The 19,233-nt window shown below is 40.0% G+C and overlaps 1 protein-coding gene across 1 annotated transcript in view; it reads right to left on the bottom strand.

Annotated features, from left to right (window-relative positions):
- Positions 1-19,233, bottom strand: part of LOC141804002 (integrin alpha-L) — a 32,837-nt gene that overhangs the window by 3,731 nt on the left and 9,873 nt on the right. The window contains exons 4-30 of the mRNA XM_074688182.1: positions 19,145-19,227; positions 18,956-19,070; positions 18,736-18,866; positions 18,476-18,615; positions 18,155-18,305; positions 17,346-17,481; positions 17,176-17,249; positions 14,316-14,433; positions 14,056-14,198; positions 11,960-12,106; positions 11,672-11,869; positions 9,274-9,404; positions 8,932-9,089; positions 8,682-8,845; positions 6,247-6,363; positions 5,685-5,755; positions 5,466-5,607; positions 3,873-3,971; positions 3,639-3,718; positions 3,445-3,525; positions 3,291-3,366; positions 1,065-1,172; positions 926-967; positions 713-838; positions 503-616; positions 348-401; positions 153-263 (exon numbers count right to left, since the gene is read on the bottom strand). Coding sequence (XP_074544283.1) covers positions 153-263; positions 348-401; positions 503-616; positions 713-838; positions 926-967; positions 1,065-1,172; positions 3,291-3,366; positions 3,445-3,525; positions 3,639-3,718; positions 3,873-3,971; positions 5,466-5,607; positions 5,685-5,755; positions 6,247-6,363; positions 8,682-8,845; positions 8,932-9,089; positions 9,274-9,404; positions 11,672-11,869; positions 11,960-12,106; positions 14,056-14,198; positions 14,316-14,433; positions 17,176-17,249; positions 17,346-17,481; positions 18,155-18,305; positions 18,476-18,615; positions 18,736-18,866; positions 18,956-19,070; positions 19,145-19,227 — 3,110 coding nt within the window. The remainder of the gene's footprint in view (positions 1-152; positions 264-347; positions 402-502; positions 617-712; positions 839-925; positions 968-1,064; positions 1,173-3,290; positions 3,367-3,444; positions 3,526-3,638; positions 3,719-3,872; positions 3,972-5,465; positions 5,608-5,684; positions 5,756-6,246; positions 6,364-8,681; positions 8,846-8,931; positions 9,090-9,273; positions 9,405-11,671; positions 11,870-11,959; positions 12,107-14,055; positions 14,199-14,315; positions 14,434-17,175; positions 17,250-17,345; positions 17,482-18,154; positions 18,306-18,475; positions 18,616-18,735; positions 18,867-18,955; positions 19,071-19,144; positions 19,228-19,233) is intronic.

The raw sequence follows: 19,233 nt of genomic DNA, 5'->3' as shown, positions 1-19,233 counted from the left end.
AATCATCAGAAAAACTCTTTATGAAGGAAGGGACCATCAGATTATTTCTAACAAGTAACTTGAACTGAACAACCCTTAGTACAAGGTTTGTCTATCGTTGATGTTTGAATGAATGACAAGACCTGAAAATTTGAACTACAACATTTCATCACCTTGAACATGATGACTGTGATAATGATCAGGAGCAAGAGTCCCAGTCCAGCTCCAGTTGAGATGATCAGGGTTTGATTGGGTGGGATGTTGAACTCTACTCGAATTTCAGACTGTTAGAAAGAAACAAAATACATTTTTAAGCAAGATCTGAGTCCTTGTTAACACGAACATATGAGTGTGTTTTGTGAACATACCCATTTCAGTGTTGGATCATTGTTTTCCCGCTGGTCAGTTTTGTCAGATTTGTCCTGTTTAGATGTCATGTTTGATAAAAAATGATGATTGGGGAAAACTAGAAGTCAGGACAAGTGATATGGTTCTCAGAATGGCTTCACGATGTTCAACATACCTCTTGTTTATAAGACTTCAGCACATATCGCTGCTTGTCATAATCAACGCTCAGAAAACTTCTGAATTTAACCTCAGCAGTGTCTCCGCTGTATTTCTTGAAAAAGGCAATGTTCTGCAAAACAAAGCATACTTCAAGTTCTATTCAGGACTTTGAACTGCATGTTTGTCTAGTCTCTAGCATTTCTATTTTTGTATTGTTGCCACATACCGCTGCATGTTGTTCCAGATCCTTGAATTGTACATCTCCTGACAACTCAAACTCGACAGTAGATTCTTTATCCAGGATGAAATTTTCACACTTTATGATTTTGCACTTTTTTTCTCCTGAGCAATGCTGCAACACAACAATGACACATTCAAAGGTGTTTGAGTATTTTCAACACTCTTAGCTTGAAATGTTGACCAAGTATGTTAAATGTACCTCGGATTTCATGTCTCCAGTTTTGGCACACTTGGTTTGGTTCTTGAAATAGATGCAACAACATATTAGCACAAAAATGTTGTAGTTCTTCACAGAGCAGCTTTTTGTATCAGTTGTATCACCACAGTTGTAGACTTACCTCTGGGACAACGACTTGATAGTTTGTCATTTCAAAGTTATGTTCCAGTTTGGTGGGGAAGAACAAGGACACATTTACCGGAAAAGCCTTCAAACCAATGTTATCTATCTGCAAGTAAAGAGAGACACATTTTCATGATTCAAAAGATTTTTTGAAAATAAAATGTCACTTTTTCCCTCTTTTGGTCAAGCCAATCTCACACCTTTTTACAAAATTTAACTCAGAGAAAATGGACCAGCTTGGTTTGGAAAAGGAAGTAGTCCATTAATTATTTTAAACTACCAACAGGGGGCGACTCTCTCACAAAGATTCAACACATTTGGATATCAGTGTGTTACAACCTTCATCTACCACTTGAAGAAGTGTTAGAAGCCAGCTCAAGCTTGGGCAGATGAGCATGCAAAAATAGAGCAGTTTTTAACCTTAGCAGCTGACAGCTGGAAGTACAGGTCAGCAAAAGAAGGATGAAATCTCCTGGTTTGACGAGCTGGACTGAATTCACTGAAATTAAACCAGTAGTTGAAACAGAAGACACTGTAGAGTCCTTTTCTTTTGCTAATGGTAAACTGGATGGTAACTGTTTTTGGTGGTTTTCACCGACTACTAGTTCGTGATGAGACAAGCAGCTGTTTATCTTCTTGCATTTTGTGCTTTCTTAAACAGCTCAAGGTTAGGACCAGGAACACTCCAAGACCTGGGAATGTATTAATTTGTAGTGACGTAGAGCCATTGTTTGAAACATGTGAACAATCAAACTTGGTAAACTCAGTTTGTAGTTTAGTGTCCAGAAGGTGAGCAGACTGTTAAGTGTTACTCACAACACGATGTTCTGACACATGTCAGTAACCTGTATTGTTAGTGAATCTTGGTTTTGTCCTGCCAGTACTAATCTACCAACTCCCAAGCAGAGCTAACGTAACCTCACTCTTTATTTTATTACAAAATTATTCCAGGAAATCATTTTTCAGCACAGAAAATCACACTCTTCTGGAGTGTTGAAAACTTAGTGACTTTGTCGCTATTTTTAGCGACTTTCTGGACCCCCCAGCCATAAAATTAGAGAAAAGCGACTAGCAACAAATCTAGCAACTTTCTTTGGTGGTCAGCAGCTCCAAAATCACGTGAGAAAAGTTTAAAAGAAGCACTGTTTTCTGTCTTCCCCCGTTCATCCATGGCCAGCTGTACACTGCAAGCACTAGGACAGCTCAGTTGACAGGTAGGCAGCTGCAGGCTCAGTCCCCCACCCCACCCCCACTGTACTGTGTAGGGACAGAGATCCAAAGAGCATAGAAGGAAGACATGCAGCATTTTGTCCTCTCTGTGATTGGCAAGTAGCTCTTTGATACAAAGAACAATCAAGCTTTGTTTCAGAGAAGTCTGTGTGCCGCCAGGAGAAAAGCAGCTGCTGTCGCACAGTAAGTGATGATTCTTTTGACCAATCAACGATCTGCAGTGTTGAAGCTTCGTCTCTCAAGAGTGGATCGGTTCAGTCTGGCACCCATACGAAAGGGTCCCAAAAAGTGGTTATTTGGGGATCTGTCCCAGGATGAGTCAGTGAAAACGCCACAAAATGTACCTAGACAAACCGAACCAGTCTGCTTGGTGAAAACACTGTTCTAGATACAGAAATTGAGAAATAGCATTCACAAATAACTTATATTGGCACTGATGATCTCAATTAAAATCATGAATTAAGATTAAGCATATATCCAGAAGTGAGACATTTTCAAGATACCTAAAAAGAGCTCACTGGGACATTAATGGAAAACAAACAAACAAAAAAAACCTAAAAGAGAAAATGTCTATTTTTCATCTGTGAGAGTTTTTATTTAGTTCTTGTGTTGTCTGCTTTTTTTCTGGTTATTGACACTCTCACAATAACATGGTGTAGCTACCAATATCTTAATCCGGTACCCTATGGCGGTGTAGTACTACATATCCATGCCTCCTCCCACAATTCACAAACCAAAAGAATGAATAAGTCCATAAAAACACAATAGCTTCAGCTAAAATGTTTAATTTTAGCCCCCAGGTGTTGCTTTGAAAAATGAATGTGACTTCTCAGCAGCTGTACCCACTGGTCTGCGGTTAAGTCTTCGATTTTGGGTGATGTTCAGCTTCCCCAAAGAAGCCAAATAACAGAAAGCAACATGAACTTTGTGAGCCAGCATTGTCTCTCGTGTTGCTTTTTGTATTAAAATCACTTATGGATATGAACTGCCTCACCTTGTATTTAGCAACCAGTCTTTTAGGTGCAGTGTCCTCTGTTGTGAAGTTCAGGTAGGTGATAGAGTCTTCGCTCCTGAAAGCACACAGGATAATCACAAAATGTACAGGCACACATCGAAGCCACAACCGCAGAGTGATCAGGAACACTTACACAATCATTGCTATTCTGACTTCAAACTGCACAGGGATGCGTTTGGTCATGGAGTTGGATTTTGTGGAGTTTGTGTTGTCACTGAGGATATGAAAGTAATAATTGTGAATTTTAAACCATTTTAAGCAATATGTTGTTTATAACACTGTTAAAAATGACTGTGCTCTGTTCTTTCTGTGTGATGAGGTGTTTACCTATTTCCAGTAACGGTCATGGAAATGGTGTCATCCCACTCATAGCTGGTAATGACCAGGAAAGAGGCGTGAAATTTGGCCTTCACAGAAAAGAGGACACCAGTGTCAGAATGACTCATAGAAAGAGGAAATAACCACAGACATAGGGGTGTGGATAGGAAAGTTAGTTCAGTTTTTGATTGTGTAACTTGTCTTTTGTTGATCGAAGATGTGTCAGAGTGCAGTTTGACTCACAACTGATTGGCTGCGATACACGGGGCGGCTGATACCACAGATAGTTCTATCGAGAACATCTTTGAGATCATAGCAGCTGTGAAGCGTTGGTCTGGTCCACTGTTTTTTTTTAAAGGAAACAAGGTGGGATATAAGTTACTTGGGAACAAAACCCTTTTTTATTTATAACGTGATCACATGGATCTTGAATAACATTTTGACACAATACAGAAGAATGAAAGACACACATTTGAATCACAGGAAAGAGAAAGAAACAGAGAAAAACAAAAACAGCTGATTTATCCTGTAAGCGTCTCCATTTTTATGCTCTGTAAAACATCACCTAACAGCTGATCCTGATTTGTCCCAAACCATGTCAAGGCCTTAAAGGCTCTATGAGGACTATTTGTTTGGCTCTGAGTGCAGTGACACCTGTGACATACATAGGTAGGTTTTTTCTGGGATAAAGACTCCATTTCCCATGAGCACTGTCACCCACTATCCTAAAGATGTGACTCTTACCAAGGTGTGCAGTTATTTTGAGAGCAGATCTTTTTAACACTACTTTTCTTTGTTCAAGACAACTTTTCCCAGGATGCAAAGTAGCGAGGTAAAGTACCCTGTCCGGCCAAAAAAAAAAGTTGCCACCAAATAAAAAAAGGTCACACTCTAATATTTCGTTTGACCACCTTTAACTGTGATCACGGCACACATTCGCTGTGGCATTATTTTGGTGAGCCTCTGCAATGTCATAGGATTTATTTTCATCCAGTGTTGCATTAATTCTTCACCAAGATCTTCTTTGATGATGGTAGAGTCTGATCGCTGAGCAAAGCCTTCTCCAGAACATCCCAAAGATTCTCAATGGGGTTAAGGTCTGGACTCTGTGGAGGCCAATCCATGTGTATAAATGATGTCTCACACTCCCTGAAAAACTCTTTCACAATCTGAGCGCAATGAATCCTGATCATTGTCATCTTGGAATATGGCCATCAGGGAAGAAAAAACCCATTGATGGAACAACCTGGTCATTCAGTATATTCAGGTAGTCAGCTGACCTCATTCTTTGAGCACAGACTGTTGCTGAACCTAGACCTGACCAACTGCAAGACCCCAGATCGCATCGCCCCCACAGGCTTTGGGGGACAAAATAAATCCGGGAAAACCTTCTCTCCAGGAAAAAGGACCGACCTTGCTTCTCACTGCTAAACTTTGCAGGCTAACATAGTGTTGCCAAAGAAACCTTTGGTCTGTGTGCCGTTAATGAATACACATTCCCCCAAGAAATAGCATTTAGAAAGTACCAGTTTTGGCGCCAATAATCTCATTTTGAATTGTGGATGAACAGACAAATATATCATAGTGAGACTGTTTCAAGATCACTAAGACAGTCCTTAGAGGGACTTCAACGACAAACACACTCTTGGGTTGGGCTTCAAATCATCTCCCAGAAACCTTTGCAGAATTTCTTCTTCTTACAATCCTGCCATCAAGCCATTGCACATACACGAAACACTACTCACAATAATTTGAGCTCAGAGTGATTTTGCGAATAACAGCCATTTTGTTTCACCAACTCATCTATGAGCCATGTTGTGCTGATTTGTAACTCACCTCTGTGAGCGTCATTCTAGAGAAGGAGAGTCCTAGAGGATAGTGCATCGTGAGGCTGGTGTTGTATGAGTCATCCCCATGGTTGGACAGCTTTATGGACACGTTGAAGTAGTTACCCTCTGCCACCAGCAGTGTTGGGGTCCTAAAAAGGAGTACTTCTGATACATGGTTGTGCAAAGAGTATTTATAGTTGCTGTGTTGTTAGGGAAGTATACATACATAAAGTCAAGGCCCACTTCTAGTTCAGCGATGCAGGTGTCGTTGCCCCTGCACTGCTTTTCAAAGGGAATCTGAAAAAGAGTTTCAGCTTATGTCACACTTAAAATAAGCAATGCAGAAATCTTTTCTAAAACAGCAAACAAATCTATAACAGCCATCTTTGGCTCTTAACAGTAAAGGCTTTGAGACAAGGCAAGGTGATCTTAAACACAAAAGATAATGTTGGAAAAATAACAAATATATCTAAACAAGTTGATCTTAGCTGTGTGACCAATGTTTGATTCATGGTAAGATTTATTTTCTAACTTTGACTACCACTACAATACAATGACAAGTTATAATTAGAACAGTAAATTAGTCATTTTTGTGGCCAACAAGACTAAGATGATGCACTTCTCTTTCTTTATCTGTATGCCACTCAGTCCTCTGAAAATGCCACTTTCGTCTATTTGCCATAGAAATCCAGAACATAGATACCTCACGTCATGAAAACATTGTTGTCAACATAGAAACCTGAACAAAGAAAGTCACGAGTGTCGTCAAGTCCTGTGACTGCTGTTACCTCCAGAGCTGCCAGTCTTACGCTGTCCACATTAAGGACAGCACTTGCGGTCTCATTGTCATCCTGGTAAAAATGTAACTTGATGGGGATGGGCGATAATGTGTCCCCCACACATTTCTGTAAAATAAACAAAAACAACGTGTTTATCCACCAAAGAGTGCAGACTCAAAGGAACTTTGAAAAACAAAGAAGACAAGCATTATCCAGGATCATAGATAAATCAGTGAGTTATTTAAAAAAGAACTAAAGAAAATGGTTTTGTTGTTGTTTTTGTTTTTCTTTTGTCTGAGAACAGCTGATAATTTTTTTTAAGGTTTAAGTATAAACTTTTCGTTTTGTTTAAAACTGTCTTTTGCTACTGGTACAGAATGCAGTATTGAGCAACAATTGGTACAACAGACTTAAAAATACAATACAAAATATAGAGTATTAAATTGGTACCAAATCACTTCAATGAGAAAGATTGTGCTTCTAGTCCTTTTAGGCTACTTTGGTTTCACCAACAGGATTAATGAGCAAAGAACTGTTTCATCTACACTCACCATCCACTTTATTAGGTACACCTGTCCAACTGCTTGTGTTGAGGATTCATTCTGAGTGGATTCATTTAGAGTGAGCTGTAGAGCAGCCTGCAGAGGTCCAGGGGCCTGCAGAAGCTAACCTTTGACCCTTTGACAAGTTTAGCCTAGCCGTGTACTTGAGATGACTCTTCATTTCATCAGGATTGAAAGATTTAGTGCCCACAGCTGCCTTGACCAAGGTGTCTTGACCAAGGTCTGCCCGGCGACTACATGTTACAGAAAAACAAGCTACAGACACAAAGTCTGTTTACCATAAATGGTTAGTTGCATGCATTCAGGGACGCCCCAGTAGTATAAAGGGGGCTAGGACATCAGGTTTAGGAGAGAGGAGAGGAGGGTTTTTTGTCTGTGTGCCAGCGTTGTGTCAACTTCAAAGAAAGATGTTGGACTGAAGCTGCCATTGGATCTCCTCTTCTTCATTGAACTCTGTCTCTTCTTCATGCCAGTATTAGGGAAGTGGCCCACAAATTTATAACGCAGTCAGATCAAGGAGACCAGGAGTGAACCTCACTCTAGGAAAGACACGTCACTTGTTAATGCAAATTTCTAATCTGCCAATCACATGGCAGCAACTCAATGCATGAAGGCATGTAGACATGGTCAAGACGGTCTGCTGCAGTTCAAACCGAGCATCAAAATGGAGAAGAAAAAGAAAGGTGATTTAAGGGACTTTGAACGTGGCATGGTTGTTGGTCTGAGTATTTCAGAAACTGCTGATCTACTGGGATTTTAACCCACAACCATCTCTAGGGTTTACAGAGAATGGTCCCAAAAAGAGAAAATATCCAGTGAACGGCAGTTCTGTGGGACATCATGCCTTGTTGATGCCAGAGGTCAGAGGAGAATGGACAGACTGGTTGGAGCTGATAGAAAGGCAACAGTAACTCAAATAACCACTGGTTACAACCGAGGTCTGCAGAAGAGCATCTCTGAACACACAACACGTCCAACCTTGAGGCAGATGGGCTACAGCAGCAGAAGACCACACCAGGTGACCCTCCTGTCAGCTGAGAACAGGAAACTGAGGCTACAATTCACACAGCAACACCAAAACTGGACAATAGAAGATTGGAAAAACGTTTCCTGGTCTGATGAGTCTGGATTTCTGCTCCACATTCAGATGGTAGGGTCAGAATTTGGCGTCAACAACATGAAAGCATGGATCCATCCTGCCTTGTATCAACGGTTCAGGCTGCTGCTGGTGGTGTAATGGTGTGGGGGATATTTTCTTGGCTCACTTTGGGCCCCTTAGTACCAACTGAGCCTGGTTTAAAGTCCACAGCCTACCTGAGTATTGTTGCTGACCATGTCCATCCCTTTATGAGCACAGTGTACCCATCTTCTGATGGATACTTCCAGCAGGATAACGCTCCATGTCATAAAGCTGGAATCATCTCAGACTGCTTTCTTCAACATGACAATGACTTACCTGTACTCAAATGTCCTCCACAGTCCCCAGATCTCAATCCAATAGAGCACCTTTGGGATGTGGTGGAACGGGAGATTCTCATCATGGATGTTCAGACGACAAATCTGCAGCAGCTGTGTAAAGCTATCATGTCAATATGGAGCAAACTCTCTGAGGAATTTTTCCACGGCCTTGTTGAATCTATGCCACCAAGGATTAAGGCAGTTCTGAAGGTGAAAGGGGGTCCAACCTGGTACTAGCAAGGTGTACCTGATAAAGTGGGTGGTGAGTGTATAATCTAACTTCTAGTTTTAGCCAAATGTTCCCATTTTCTCGCACTTTACCCTTAAATATTCATTAGAAATTAACAAAAACAAGGAACTAGTGATCTGATGTTCAGAGACTTAACAGCTTTCATAGTATGTGATGTTTTAAACTCTTCATACTGGCATAAAGATGGAGTAGTTGAAGCATGTTTCTTTGTCCATCAGCTTGTAGGTTGATCTAATGCTCCTGTCTTTCTGGTCCAGATTGAAGAAACCTCGATTCTTTTGTCTCATCGGATCCACATCGATGGTGTATGTGATGTTTAATCCAGAGCTCACAGTTGCTGCAAAATCATTCAACAGGGTTAAAAATCAACTAGTGGATAAAGTTAAAGCCACTCCTCAAAGCTAACCTATCAGGTATCCTTACCTGCTTTGCTCTTTGTTTTTTCAGTCTTTTTAAAACAGGCCTTCACAGTAACCATTGGTAAGATTTCGTCCTTATTGCCCAGGCAGTCGATTTTCTCTGTGCTGATCTCCTCAGGGTAGAAAGACAGACTTGCTTTGACATTGAAGACAGGCCTGGAGCTGGAAGACATTGATGAGATTAAAAAGTATTACTGACTTTCAGATGGAATCTTTTCACCGTGTGTTTGTGTGTAACTGAATTTGACTGGGCCATCATCCTTTCATTATACCAATCCTGTGCTGATATACGTTTTTTAACCACTGCATAAAATCAGGAAGAGATGCATCTCTGTGTGCAGTGTACCTTAAAACAACAGCCATGCCCTGTGATCCCACCACGATATCGGTCAAGCCGTCCACTCCCAGGTCCATGTCCCCGTCAATGGCCTGTCCAAAAAATTTCAGCTGGGGTTGGATTTTCTTCCCCATGATTCTCTGCAACAACAAAGATCAGACCATTTCATTAACACATGATTTCTATGAGTGAGACACAGAGAGTTCAAAAACAGTTGAGGTCAAAATAATATTACCCCCACAAAAAAAAAACATTTACAAAGGTCTAAACCATTAATCCTCCGAAGAACTGACCATATATATTGAGCCAAAGCACAAGCCGCTGTTGTGCTTTAATGCTTCCAAAGCAGGAGAAGGATATACAAAAGCCACGTTTCCACCAAGCAGTCTGGTTTGGTTGAGTATAGTTTGGCTTGGTTTGGTATAGTTAAGCCTGATCCCGTTTGTGTTTACACAGCAAACTGTGCCCTCTCGTGGTAGGCGGCGTGTAAGCTGGATGCCTAAAGCTGCAGCTGTTAAACAAAAGCATAAGACCGTAGCAGCGCAACATAGTTTACCCCGCTTATAAATCCAACCAAGAGGAAACATGTGACACAATAAACAGAGAGTATAGATGGAAGACATCCAGCATTTTGTCCTCTCTGTGATTGGCATGAAGCTCTGTGATACAAAGTGCATCAATCAGTCTGTGTGCCGCCAGGAGAAATGCAGCCGCTGTCACACGGTGAATGACGATTCTTTTGACCAATCAAAGGTCTGCAGTGTTTCTAGCTCCACTTTCCTGGAGCAGATCGGTTCAGTCTGGCACCCATTCGAAAGGGTCCCAAAAAGTGGTACAGCTCATCTCGGTTATTTGGGGATCTGTCCCGAGATAAGTCAGTGGAAACGCTTCAAAATGCGCCGTACTGAGACAAACCGAACCGGTCTGCTTGGTGGAAAGGCAGTTAAAGTTATCTCAGCATTGATACCAAGTATTAAGGAGTGAAGTAAGAAGTATCATCAAGAAATTCAAAGAGAGAGACACACACAAGGCAGAACCAGTCTTGCAGAGGTAGGAAGACAAAGATTTCAAACTGGACTCTGGAAAGATAACTAGTGAGAAAGAGATGTGTACCTCCAAAGAGCTGAGACCCAACAACCAAACTACACAAGTTCATGACTTAGCCGAGTCAGAAATTGTCAAAGAAGAAGACAACATGTCGAAAAAGACAGTCACTAGAGCCCTGACGTGACAGAAATGGACCGCTGTGGAGGATACAGACCAAAAACAAATACACCACTCATACAGAAGAGGGAGGGACACCTTCAAGCCAGCAGACTGAAGTCTGACAAGGACAATCTGGAGCTGGATTCTGCAGACTGGAAGCAGCCAGTCTCTTTTGGTCAGATGAGACCAAACTAGAGCTCTTTGGAGAGACGAGGAGATGTTTGAAGGAAGGAGGAGAGAAGTGTATAACCCAAAGAACAACCCCACCCACAGTCAAACTCGGTGGTGTGAGTATCATGCTGTGGGGATGCTTCAGAGCCCTGTCTGGAACTGGGATCCCCTCAAGGTTGAGGGTTAAATCATGGAAAAATAAGGATATATGAAGACCAGTGAGCGGAAAAACTGGGTCTGGGTCATGGCTTTGTCTTCCAACATGACAAAGAGCCAAAACATGCGTGACTCCTGGTAAAAAAAAAAAAAATAGCTCCAGAAAACCAGAGTTCTACAATTCTGCATTTTCATTGGCAAACACTTTGTCCAAAGTGACGCACGACACAAGCAAAAATTCAGACCTTGGACCCTACTGACTAGCCTGCACAAAGCTCAGGCTTCGATCCCACTGAAAATCTGTAAGAGGGCTGAACTGAAGACCAGGGACTAGGCGAGAAGAGCATCGGATCTGGAGGAGCTTAAAAGATTTGCCAAAGGAGAATGGGCTGTGTTTTCTCAGGGAATGTGTCACAATCTACAACAAATGACTGCACACTGGGATCCGGCAAAAAGGACACACAGCTGACTGTCAGTATCAGGTTCTTTTTTTAAAAAAATATAATTTTGTTTCTGTGTGGAACGTAAAAATTATGTTGTCATTTGAAATAAAACTAGGGTGTTTGGAAAAGCTGTGTTAAAAATTCATTGATTGGTTTAACAGGACTTGGGACATCATTCTGACCTCACCTGTAGATAGTAAGCATCAATGCACTGATGATAATAGTGATGGCGATGATCATTTTTGAAAGGCTGTTTCATTGTTTTTACATAAGATACTTGTGAGAAGTAAGTGAAAAGCACTAACTCAAGACACTTTTTGTGCAGGTCCCCAGGTACCAGGGCCAGAAGAAACTTTTTTTCAGGGTCTTAGTACATTTTATCCACATAGACAAAGAAAAAGAAGTCATGGCCTGGGTTAACTCTGCCACACCTGGCTGAAAGCGCTGCGTATCCCTTTCTTCCTGTCACCGAGGTAGATGTACACAGCTCCTCTGTGTTCATCCTCCAGTGGGGCTCCAACAGCAACATCACGAAGTTTGTCTCCATTCAGGTCTGCAAGACTGGAGATGGTGGTGCCAAATCTCCCCATGGATGCTACACTCACGACCCGTTCCTTTTTCAGGGTCCCCTGAAACATTAACATTTTTAAGTTTAGTGATAAAGAAAATAATAAAGTCAATTCAGCATGATTTATGCTGAGCAGGGAATCTGCGCCCACCTCGTCAGTGAGCGAGTAGACGTAGATCTGGCCTTCTCTCCTCTCACTGGACTGGAAGAACAGAGGAGCTCCAACCAGCAGGAAATCTGTGTCATTATCTGAGTTGATATCTACCGAGCACAGCTCTGCGCCAAAGTAGGACCCGAACTGAAAAACAACGGTGACATAATTTCAGTTTAAAAAAAAAAAAGCGTCTCACAAACACTCTGCTCATCTTAAGCAAAACTTGGTGCAATGCAAGGAAGTGCTTTGGTTTCCTGGTAACTTGTGTTTGTGGTAACTTGTGTCTGTGGTAACTGTCACAAAGATACAGTGTGCAGCTTCAACTGTAGTTTGTAATGAATGCAAACACTCTGGCCTTGAGATACAGTTTTGGTATTTTCACTTTACTCTTAAAAATCCTTTTTTTCTGACACTGAAGAACGATGAGGTCAGGTTTTTGCAACTTATACTTCAATTTTATGATCAAACCATATATATATATATATATATATATATATATATATATATATATATATATATATATATATATATATATATATATATATATATATAAAACCATGGCTATAGACTTATGTAATTCAATTATGTCTTTATGTAGTGTAACTTAAAAGCTGTAATTCATTAGAAAAAGAGAAACAAAAACTGAATTTTTCTGATTTTAAGGCTTCTCAGCTAAGGGGATGATTATGCTAACTTGACTCAAACTGAAGGTATCAACTCTACACAAGCTAAAAACAGTCTTCTGACATTATTTTTGGGACAAAACAAAACTTCTGTACACAAAAAAAGTATCTTGCATGTCCAGAAACACAATGTTTCAGGGGACACAGGAGATGCCCAGAGAAACTTTTTGCGCTGTCATATAGTTTTTTTGTTCGTTTGTTTGTTTGTTTTTTTTTTTGTTTTTTTGTTTTCTTTTTGGAAAAACGTTACATTCTGAGCTCTTTTGTTGAAAATACCACAGTAGATTTTTCAACACAAAATACAGACGGGCTTTTCAGCTTGTGCTATGAAATTTCCCAAAGCTTATCACAGGTGATCTACAAAGTTGATCTTGTAGCAGGTTTCACCCTTAAAGCCCTGGCTTCTTCCCAAATCAAAAAGACTATATCTCTGCATCTACAAGGTCTATTAGACTCATTCTGGTGTCACTATAAAAAAAAAAACTCTTGTAAAATTTGTTCAGAGGGGTCAGTATTGGTATTTATGCTTCCAGCTCTGAGTAATAACTCAAGCACTTATTATGCCTTTGGTTGAGGAACGGAACAAGGGGACCTCGAGGTTTAAAAGGGTTAAACTTCTGATGCATGAGTTATGAAAAGTCAAGATTTTTCTTTAAGTGTTTTTATACTTATTTGGACATGAAAAATATGTTTTCAATATCTTTTTCTTTTGTTCCTTTTAAATATTTGATTTTTTTTCCTGAAGGTTGAAGACTTGTCCACTCAACAACAAGACAGCAATATGAGCATTCAACATAAAACAGGCTGAACCTAATGTTAAAAATGAAAACAATTGTGTGTTTTTTGTTTTTTGTTTTTTTTTGCAATTCTATGAAGTATGTGTTATTTTTTGGTTTTTATATTTTCACACATTTTTACTCCGTTTTGGAAATACACTTCTTGTTGCATGATTTCCCCTTCAGTGGACACATGGTTAATCATTATTTACTGCTTATTTGAAGGACTGTCAGGATATGCCTGGTGTCTGGTGGTCATCTTGGAGTCAGAGAAAATTGACTTGCAGTTACACCGACTGACCACTGAATGAAGCTCAAAGGAGAGCAGCAGCAGAGAGCACTCTAAAAGCCGATAAGCAGATTCCACTGAAGAGACGGTTGGCTTTAGGAGAAAATGACTTGAAATAGCTGAGCACTGCAGTCACCACCATGCAGCAGAGGGTGAAAGGTTGCTGAGTCATTTTTATGTTTCCTGTTTTCGAGGAAAAGGTGAGTCTGCCTCTCTGATTTCTGAGCAGTGATGTGCGCCAGCAGCTCTGATGGTGATAAAAGTTGCTGATAGTTTGGGATTTTAATTATAACTTTTCAAAGTAAGCCTCACGAAGTGTCTGAACTTCCTGACACAGATACCGACCTGGTCGCCGTTTATTCTTTGTGCTGCAGTCCATTTCTGTCCGCTCTTTGTGAAGAGTACCACCTGCCCTATGTGCTCAAACCTTGGTGCTCCAGAGAAATACAGAGGAGCTTTATTCTTCTCCCCAACAGAGACAGAGTATCCTGTAACAGAGGATGTAAAACCTCAGCAAAGTAAAATGATTTATAAACAGAGTAAATGGCAGGCATGTAACCCCCTCCACCCCCCACAAAAAAAGGAAATAACTTGATGATTGATACCCATGTAGGAGTCCATCGGCATTTCTGAATCTTCAATCTGTGTCATAGTTTGTCCCTGGAGCTCCTGAAGAGCGCCACTCCAGCTGTTTGTCCCCACAGAACCAAGAATCAACGTATCCTGTCGACAGAAATGTTTGGTTCAAATCAAAGTACACAGAGGAACACCACCGATATGAGCATACTCTAAAGGTTTTTATTTTTTTTTTATCTTTTTTTTTTTATCAGGGTTACAGGCCGCTGCTCTGACTGTGGCTTTGTTGGTCGAGTGAGGCATTGCAGAAATCAGTGAAGCTAATTCTGGGACATTGAACAAACAGAAAGTGTGGCATCTGCTTGCTTAATAACTAACATGCCATGTCGACACATCCCCACTTAAAATGTTTTCGACAGATTAAGGGCCTTCGATAAATGATCATGATGTCCTGTCCACGTGGCTGGTTAACATGATATCTCAGTGGGAGTAAAATGGTTTCTGCTGCTTGATCCTGACTGGTTTATGTAGTTATATTCCTACTATTTGTGTCACCAAAATGTATTTTTTGTCTTAGCCTTTTTTATTTTATTATTCATTTATTGGATTCTGACACTCATGGGTTCCTGTTGTTAGATTTTCTACACCTTGGTTATTCTCGTGCCACTTCTTCTAGTCATGAGTAAGTCTATTAAGCAAGCTACAGCTGGCTTTCATGTCACTTCTCTAACCCCTTTGACCTTAAAGCTTATATTACAACATCTGCTGGGGTTTTTTCCATCACAGTGATGTACGATCTGCTTTAGTTACTTTTTTCTTAGAACAGGGAAGAGCTGTAAAAGACTTTGAATGTGAAGTGCTTTAATTTGTGTTTGAAAAAATGTATGACTCAGTCATACTTAAAAGTAAGATCTTGATCTACTGCTTCATTAATAAAGTACATTGCACTGTAAATCCCAAAGTTCAAATGACTCCATTGGATTAAGCTATAAAAACTTAAAATTTGTTAGTAAGTTCAGTTTACTCAAACGTCTGAGTTTTCAGTGTTGAAACTGATGATTTCTGAGTATATTTAAATTTTGTTACTGTTTACGTAAGCACAACTTAAAATCATTACTTTCTGTGACTGTGTTTTGTAACCATGAGCGAGGAGGGGACGCAGTTGATATGAGACCCAGCTGTACTTCTGGGCGTGCAGCAGTGGCACATTACACAGACTGTTTGTCTGTGCTCCACAGCACGGACCAGCTGTCTGTGCTCCGTGTGGCATCGATCAGCTGTCAATACTCTGTGTGGTGTGGCCTAAATAGCATGATAGTCCAGTCAAAAGTTTTATTTATAAATATATTAACCATTAGACACACACTGCAAAAGTCAACAGGTACAAGACCCATGCCATGGAGCACAGACCACTGGTCAGTGCCGTGGGGCTCAGACAACCTGTGCCCCCTGAAGAACAATATTTCAATGTCCAGCAGGGTCTCATATCTACTGCCTTCCCTCCTCACTCATGGTTACTAAAGTTTTGAAATTAGAGCTGATTTTTTTTTTTTTTTTGACGGTGTTTGTAACTATGAGTGAGGAGGGAACACTGTGGATATGAGACACAGCTGTACTTGCAAATGTGGCTTAATTTAGTGATTCAGATCTGCTTCACTTCTTTATTATTACATTAAATTAATTCATAAGACAAATTCACTGATATGACATCGTTCAGGTTTGATTAAGGTCAACTTATTATGTTTTACAGTGATATGCAACATATTTTAACATTACTTAATATTTTAATTTGTAACAAATAATTATCAGGTGTATTTGATTAAAGTTATTCAGTAGAATGATTTCCCATGATAATCGTAACTACTTAAGATGTTGAGTTAAATTAACTTAAGTTTCATATTTCATTACTTAGTTTTTTAAGGTAACCGGTTTACAAGCATTTTTCAAGTAAACTCAACTTATCCAGGTTTACAGGGTAGAGGTTCTTTAAATACCTAGGGTATAATATGATTATTTAACCTTTAGTTCTGCTGGCTCAGTATCAGCATGGATGAAGCTCTGTGAGTACTGATACATTTGGCGTTGATTGCAGTGTCACCCAGAGCCGGCAGGGTTCTTCTCAGATAAAGACTCAGTTTCCCATGAGCTCTATCACCCACTGATGTAAAGATGTGACTCTTGCAAAGACATGTTTGTTTTAAAGCCAATGAACAGTGGGATTTTTTTTCTAATTTTTAATTTTTCTTTATTTTTTTTTTTTCTCAGAATGCAAAGCAATGAGACATTGTATGGATTTGTGGTTACGTAGAGCTAATGTTTGAAAGGTGACAACAGTGTCCACCATTACTGCAAAATAAAGCCAATGAATCCCTTTCAGCAGAGAAAAAGGACAGATCTTGCTTCACACTGCTAAACCTTATTGGCTGGCATGGATCTGCCATGAAAGAGCCTTCTACTTGTCATTAATAAGTCTATTTAACCAAAAACAGATTTTTTTGTCTGTGTGTCATGAATTGATTTTTGTTCTTCTGGTAAAGTCTGACCTTTGAATACTGAGAAGTAGCATTAAGCAATAATCAGTTATGGTGCTGATAATCTTGAACTGGTAAGAAAAGGGCAAATATTTATTAAAGCTATGATTGTCTGGGGCACAAGTGTAGCGTGGTGGTCCGGGGCTGCTTGTCGTATGGGGTATCAATCCAACCTGCCTCGCCTTTCGGATATATCAGTCCCAACTCTCAGCCTGATTCCTGCTATGTCCACTGTCCTGTTAATATGTTTTGTTTTTGTTTTTTTCTGAAACCAGAAATCTCTACAGAGGTGGAAGAAGGTGGTTAGCCTCTAAACTTTGTGATAATTAGCTGCAGGTCTTGTTTTGACTTTACTCACCTTGTGGAAAACTGCACTGAATCCACTCTGTGACATTTCATTTGTCATGTTTCCTGCCCGAGCCACTTTGGAGCCTGAAAAGAAAAAACGTGAAGGTTTCATATCCGTCTACATTTTTTGAAAATCATCATACGAAATAATCATTTTGAAAAAACACAACTGCACATCACCTTCCAAGTTAAAAACCTTCTTTTGTAAATTCTCCAGTAATCCAGTGAGCCCATTGTAGTCCTCGATTTGGAAAACGTTTTTGTCCTTTGGCTCTGAAGCAATGTCCCTGAATTTGTCCAATACTGCTTTTTTCACCTGAAACCAGAAAGGTGTTTCAGATCTCTGACAAACAAGATCACAATTTTTTTCTTGAAGCTTTACTGGAACATGAAAAGCTGAAGGTGAATTATGTTCTCACTGTTGTTTTTGCTCTCACCAATGTAACCGTGTGTTATCCGCAGTGATCAGAACAGCAACAACTTCTGAGCCCTGATGCATGTGATTGTTTTTAGCAAAGTCACACGTTAACATGGTGTTCCTCTTTTATCTGCCAGTCAGCATGAATTTCACACTGCAGTATTTCAGGTTAAAGGTTTTTTTTAGTGCTTGCAACATGCTTTTCTTTAACACATAGTTAGCATGATTGCTAAGTTTGATAGTGCTATAAATTACCGGCATGTCTCAGTGCTTTCATTTGCACTTTGTCTCTGTCTTGCATCAATAAGAGAGCTGCTCTTCCTGTGTGAAACTTGTTCAAAGGTCAGGACAGAGTTGTAACCTCTTGATCTTTGCTGGTTTTGTCCTGTGCATGCAAGTACTGTTTTACTGCGGTGTTAATCATCCTACTTTTACACGAAGCCTGGTGCTGGCTCTGTGTTCACCTAGGAACCATTAGCAAGCCTCTCTGAACTCAAACACTCCTTGCGTGAACTTTAAAGGAAAAAGATTATGAAAGTCATAAACATTTCTGTATCATCTCACAGCTTACCCCAATCACAAAGCGGATGATATTTTTTTCGTCGTATCTTTTAATAATATTTTGTTTGTCTGAGTCGCTGGGATCTCCGTCGGTGATCACTACAACAACTCGAGTAGCATCAGGAGAGGCGCCTGAAGCTGGATTTTCAAAGAGCTCTTCTCTGAAACAAAAGATACAGAGGGGTATTTGACCAGACTGAGTTAAAGTTTCAAAATTGCACAGTCATACTGTTTCAGTATTTCAATAGTTTTTTTCCCCTTTACAACATCTGCTTCTGTTTTTCAGCATCTGAGGATGTGAGAACTGCTTGTGTGGAAACACTGGACTTACAGCACAAATTTGAGAGCTTTGTGAGTGTTGGTCAAATCCCTCATGTGGGCTTCTTTGTTAAGTTTATCCAGAGCTGAATCTCTGTCATCATTAAAGTCAAAAACTTTCCTGTAGTTTGAGGAGAACTGAACGGCTGCAAACTGAAAAAAAAAAAAGAAGAAATGTGGACAACACAAGAAAGGAATTCATGAAATGTTGTGTTTGTAAAATAATGAGAGCAAAATGCTGTGAATTCTGTAATATTGTAGACAATGGGCTACCTTAATGGATGTGCTGTTAAGTGTGTTCATTATATCCGTAATGAACACTTTATTTTCATTGAACTCATTTCCAGTCATACTTGCTGATCCGTCAAAAAGAAACACAAGGTTCACGGTCTTTTTTGTGCATTCTGAAAAAAAAAGTTGCAAAAATAAAATTTCATTCAGAGATGTTATTCCCACAAAGTCATGGAAATTTAACCACTGGAATTTCTTGGACCTTGAAAAGCAGGTTTGAAGGATGATAATTCCTGAAGTTGATTTGTCATCTTGTAACACACGCTGTTCAGGTAAGAGTTCTCAAAACATTCGTGGCCCACACTCGGACTGCAGACCTAGAAAAGGGGAAAGATGTAGGATTTTATTTTGGTGTCATTTGTTGATTTTCATTTGTTTGTGATTTTCTTACAGTGAAACTGGAGGTTGTTGAATCCTCAGCTATCGACAGGCCGAAGTGCTTGACTGGTACGGTTCCATTGGGCAGAGAGATACCTAAAA

The sequence above is a fragment of the Halichoeres trimaculatus genome, unplaced genomic scaffold, assembly GCF_033239565.1.
Source record: "Halichoeres trimaculatus isolate MK-OKI-2021-1 unplaced genomic scaffold, fHalTri1.1 fHalTri1_scaffold_2, whole genome shotgun sequence".
NCBI lineage: Eukaryota > Metazoa > Chordata > Actinopteri > Labriformes > Labridae > Halichoeres > Halichoeres trimaculatus.
This window is presented reverse-complemented; position numbering and strand designations above follow the sequence as displayed.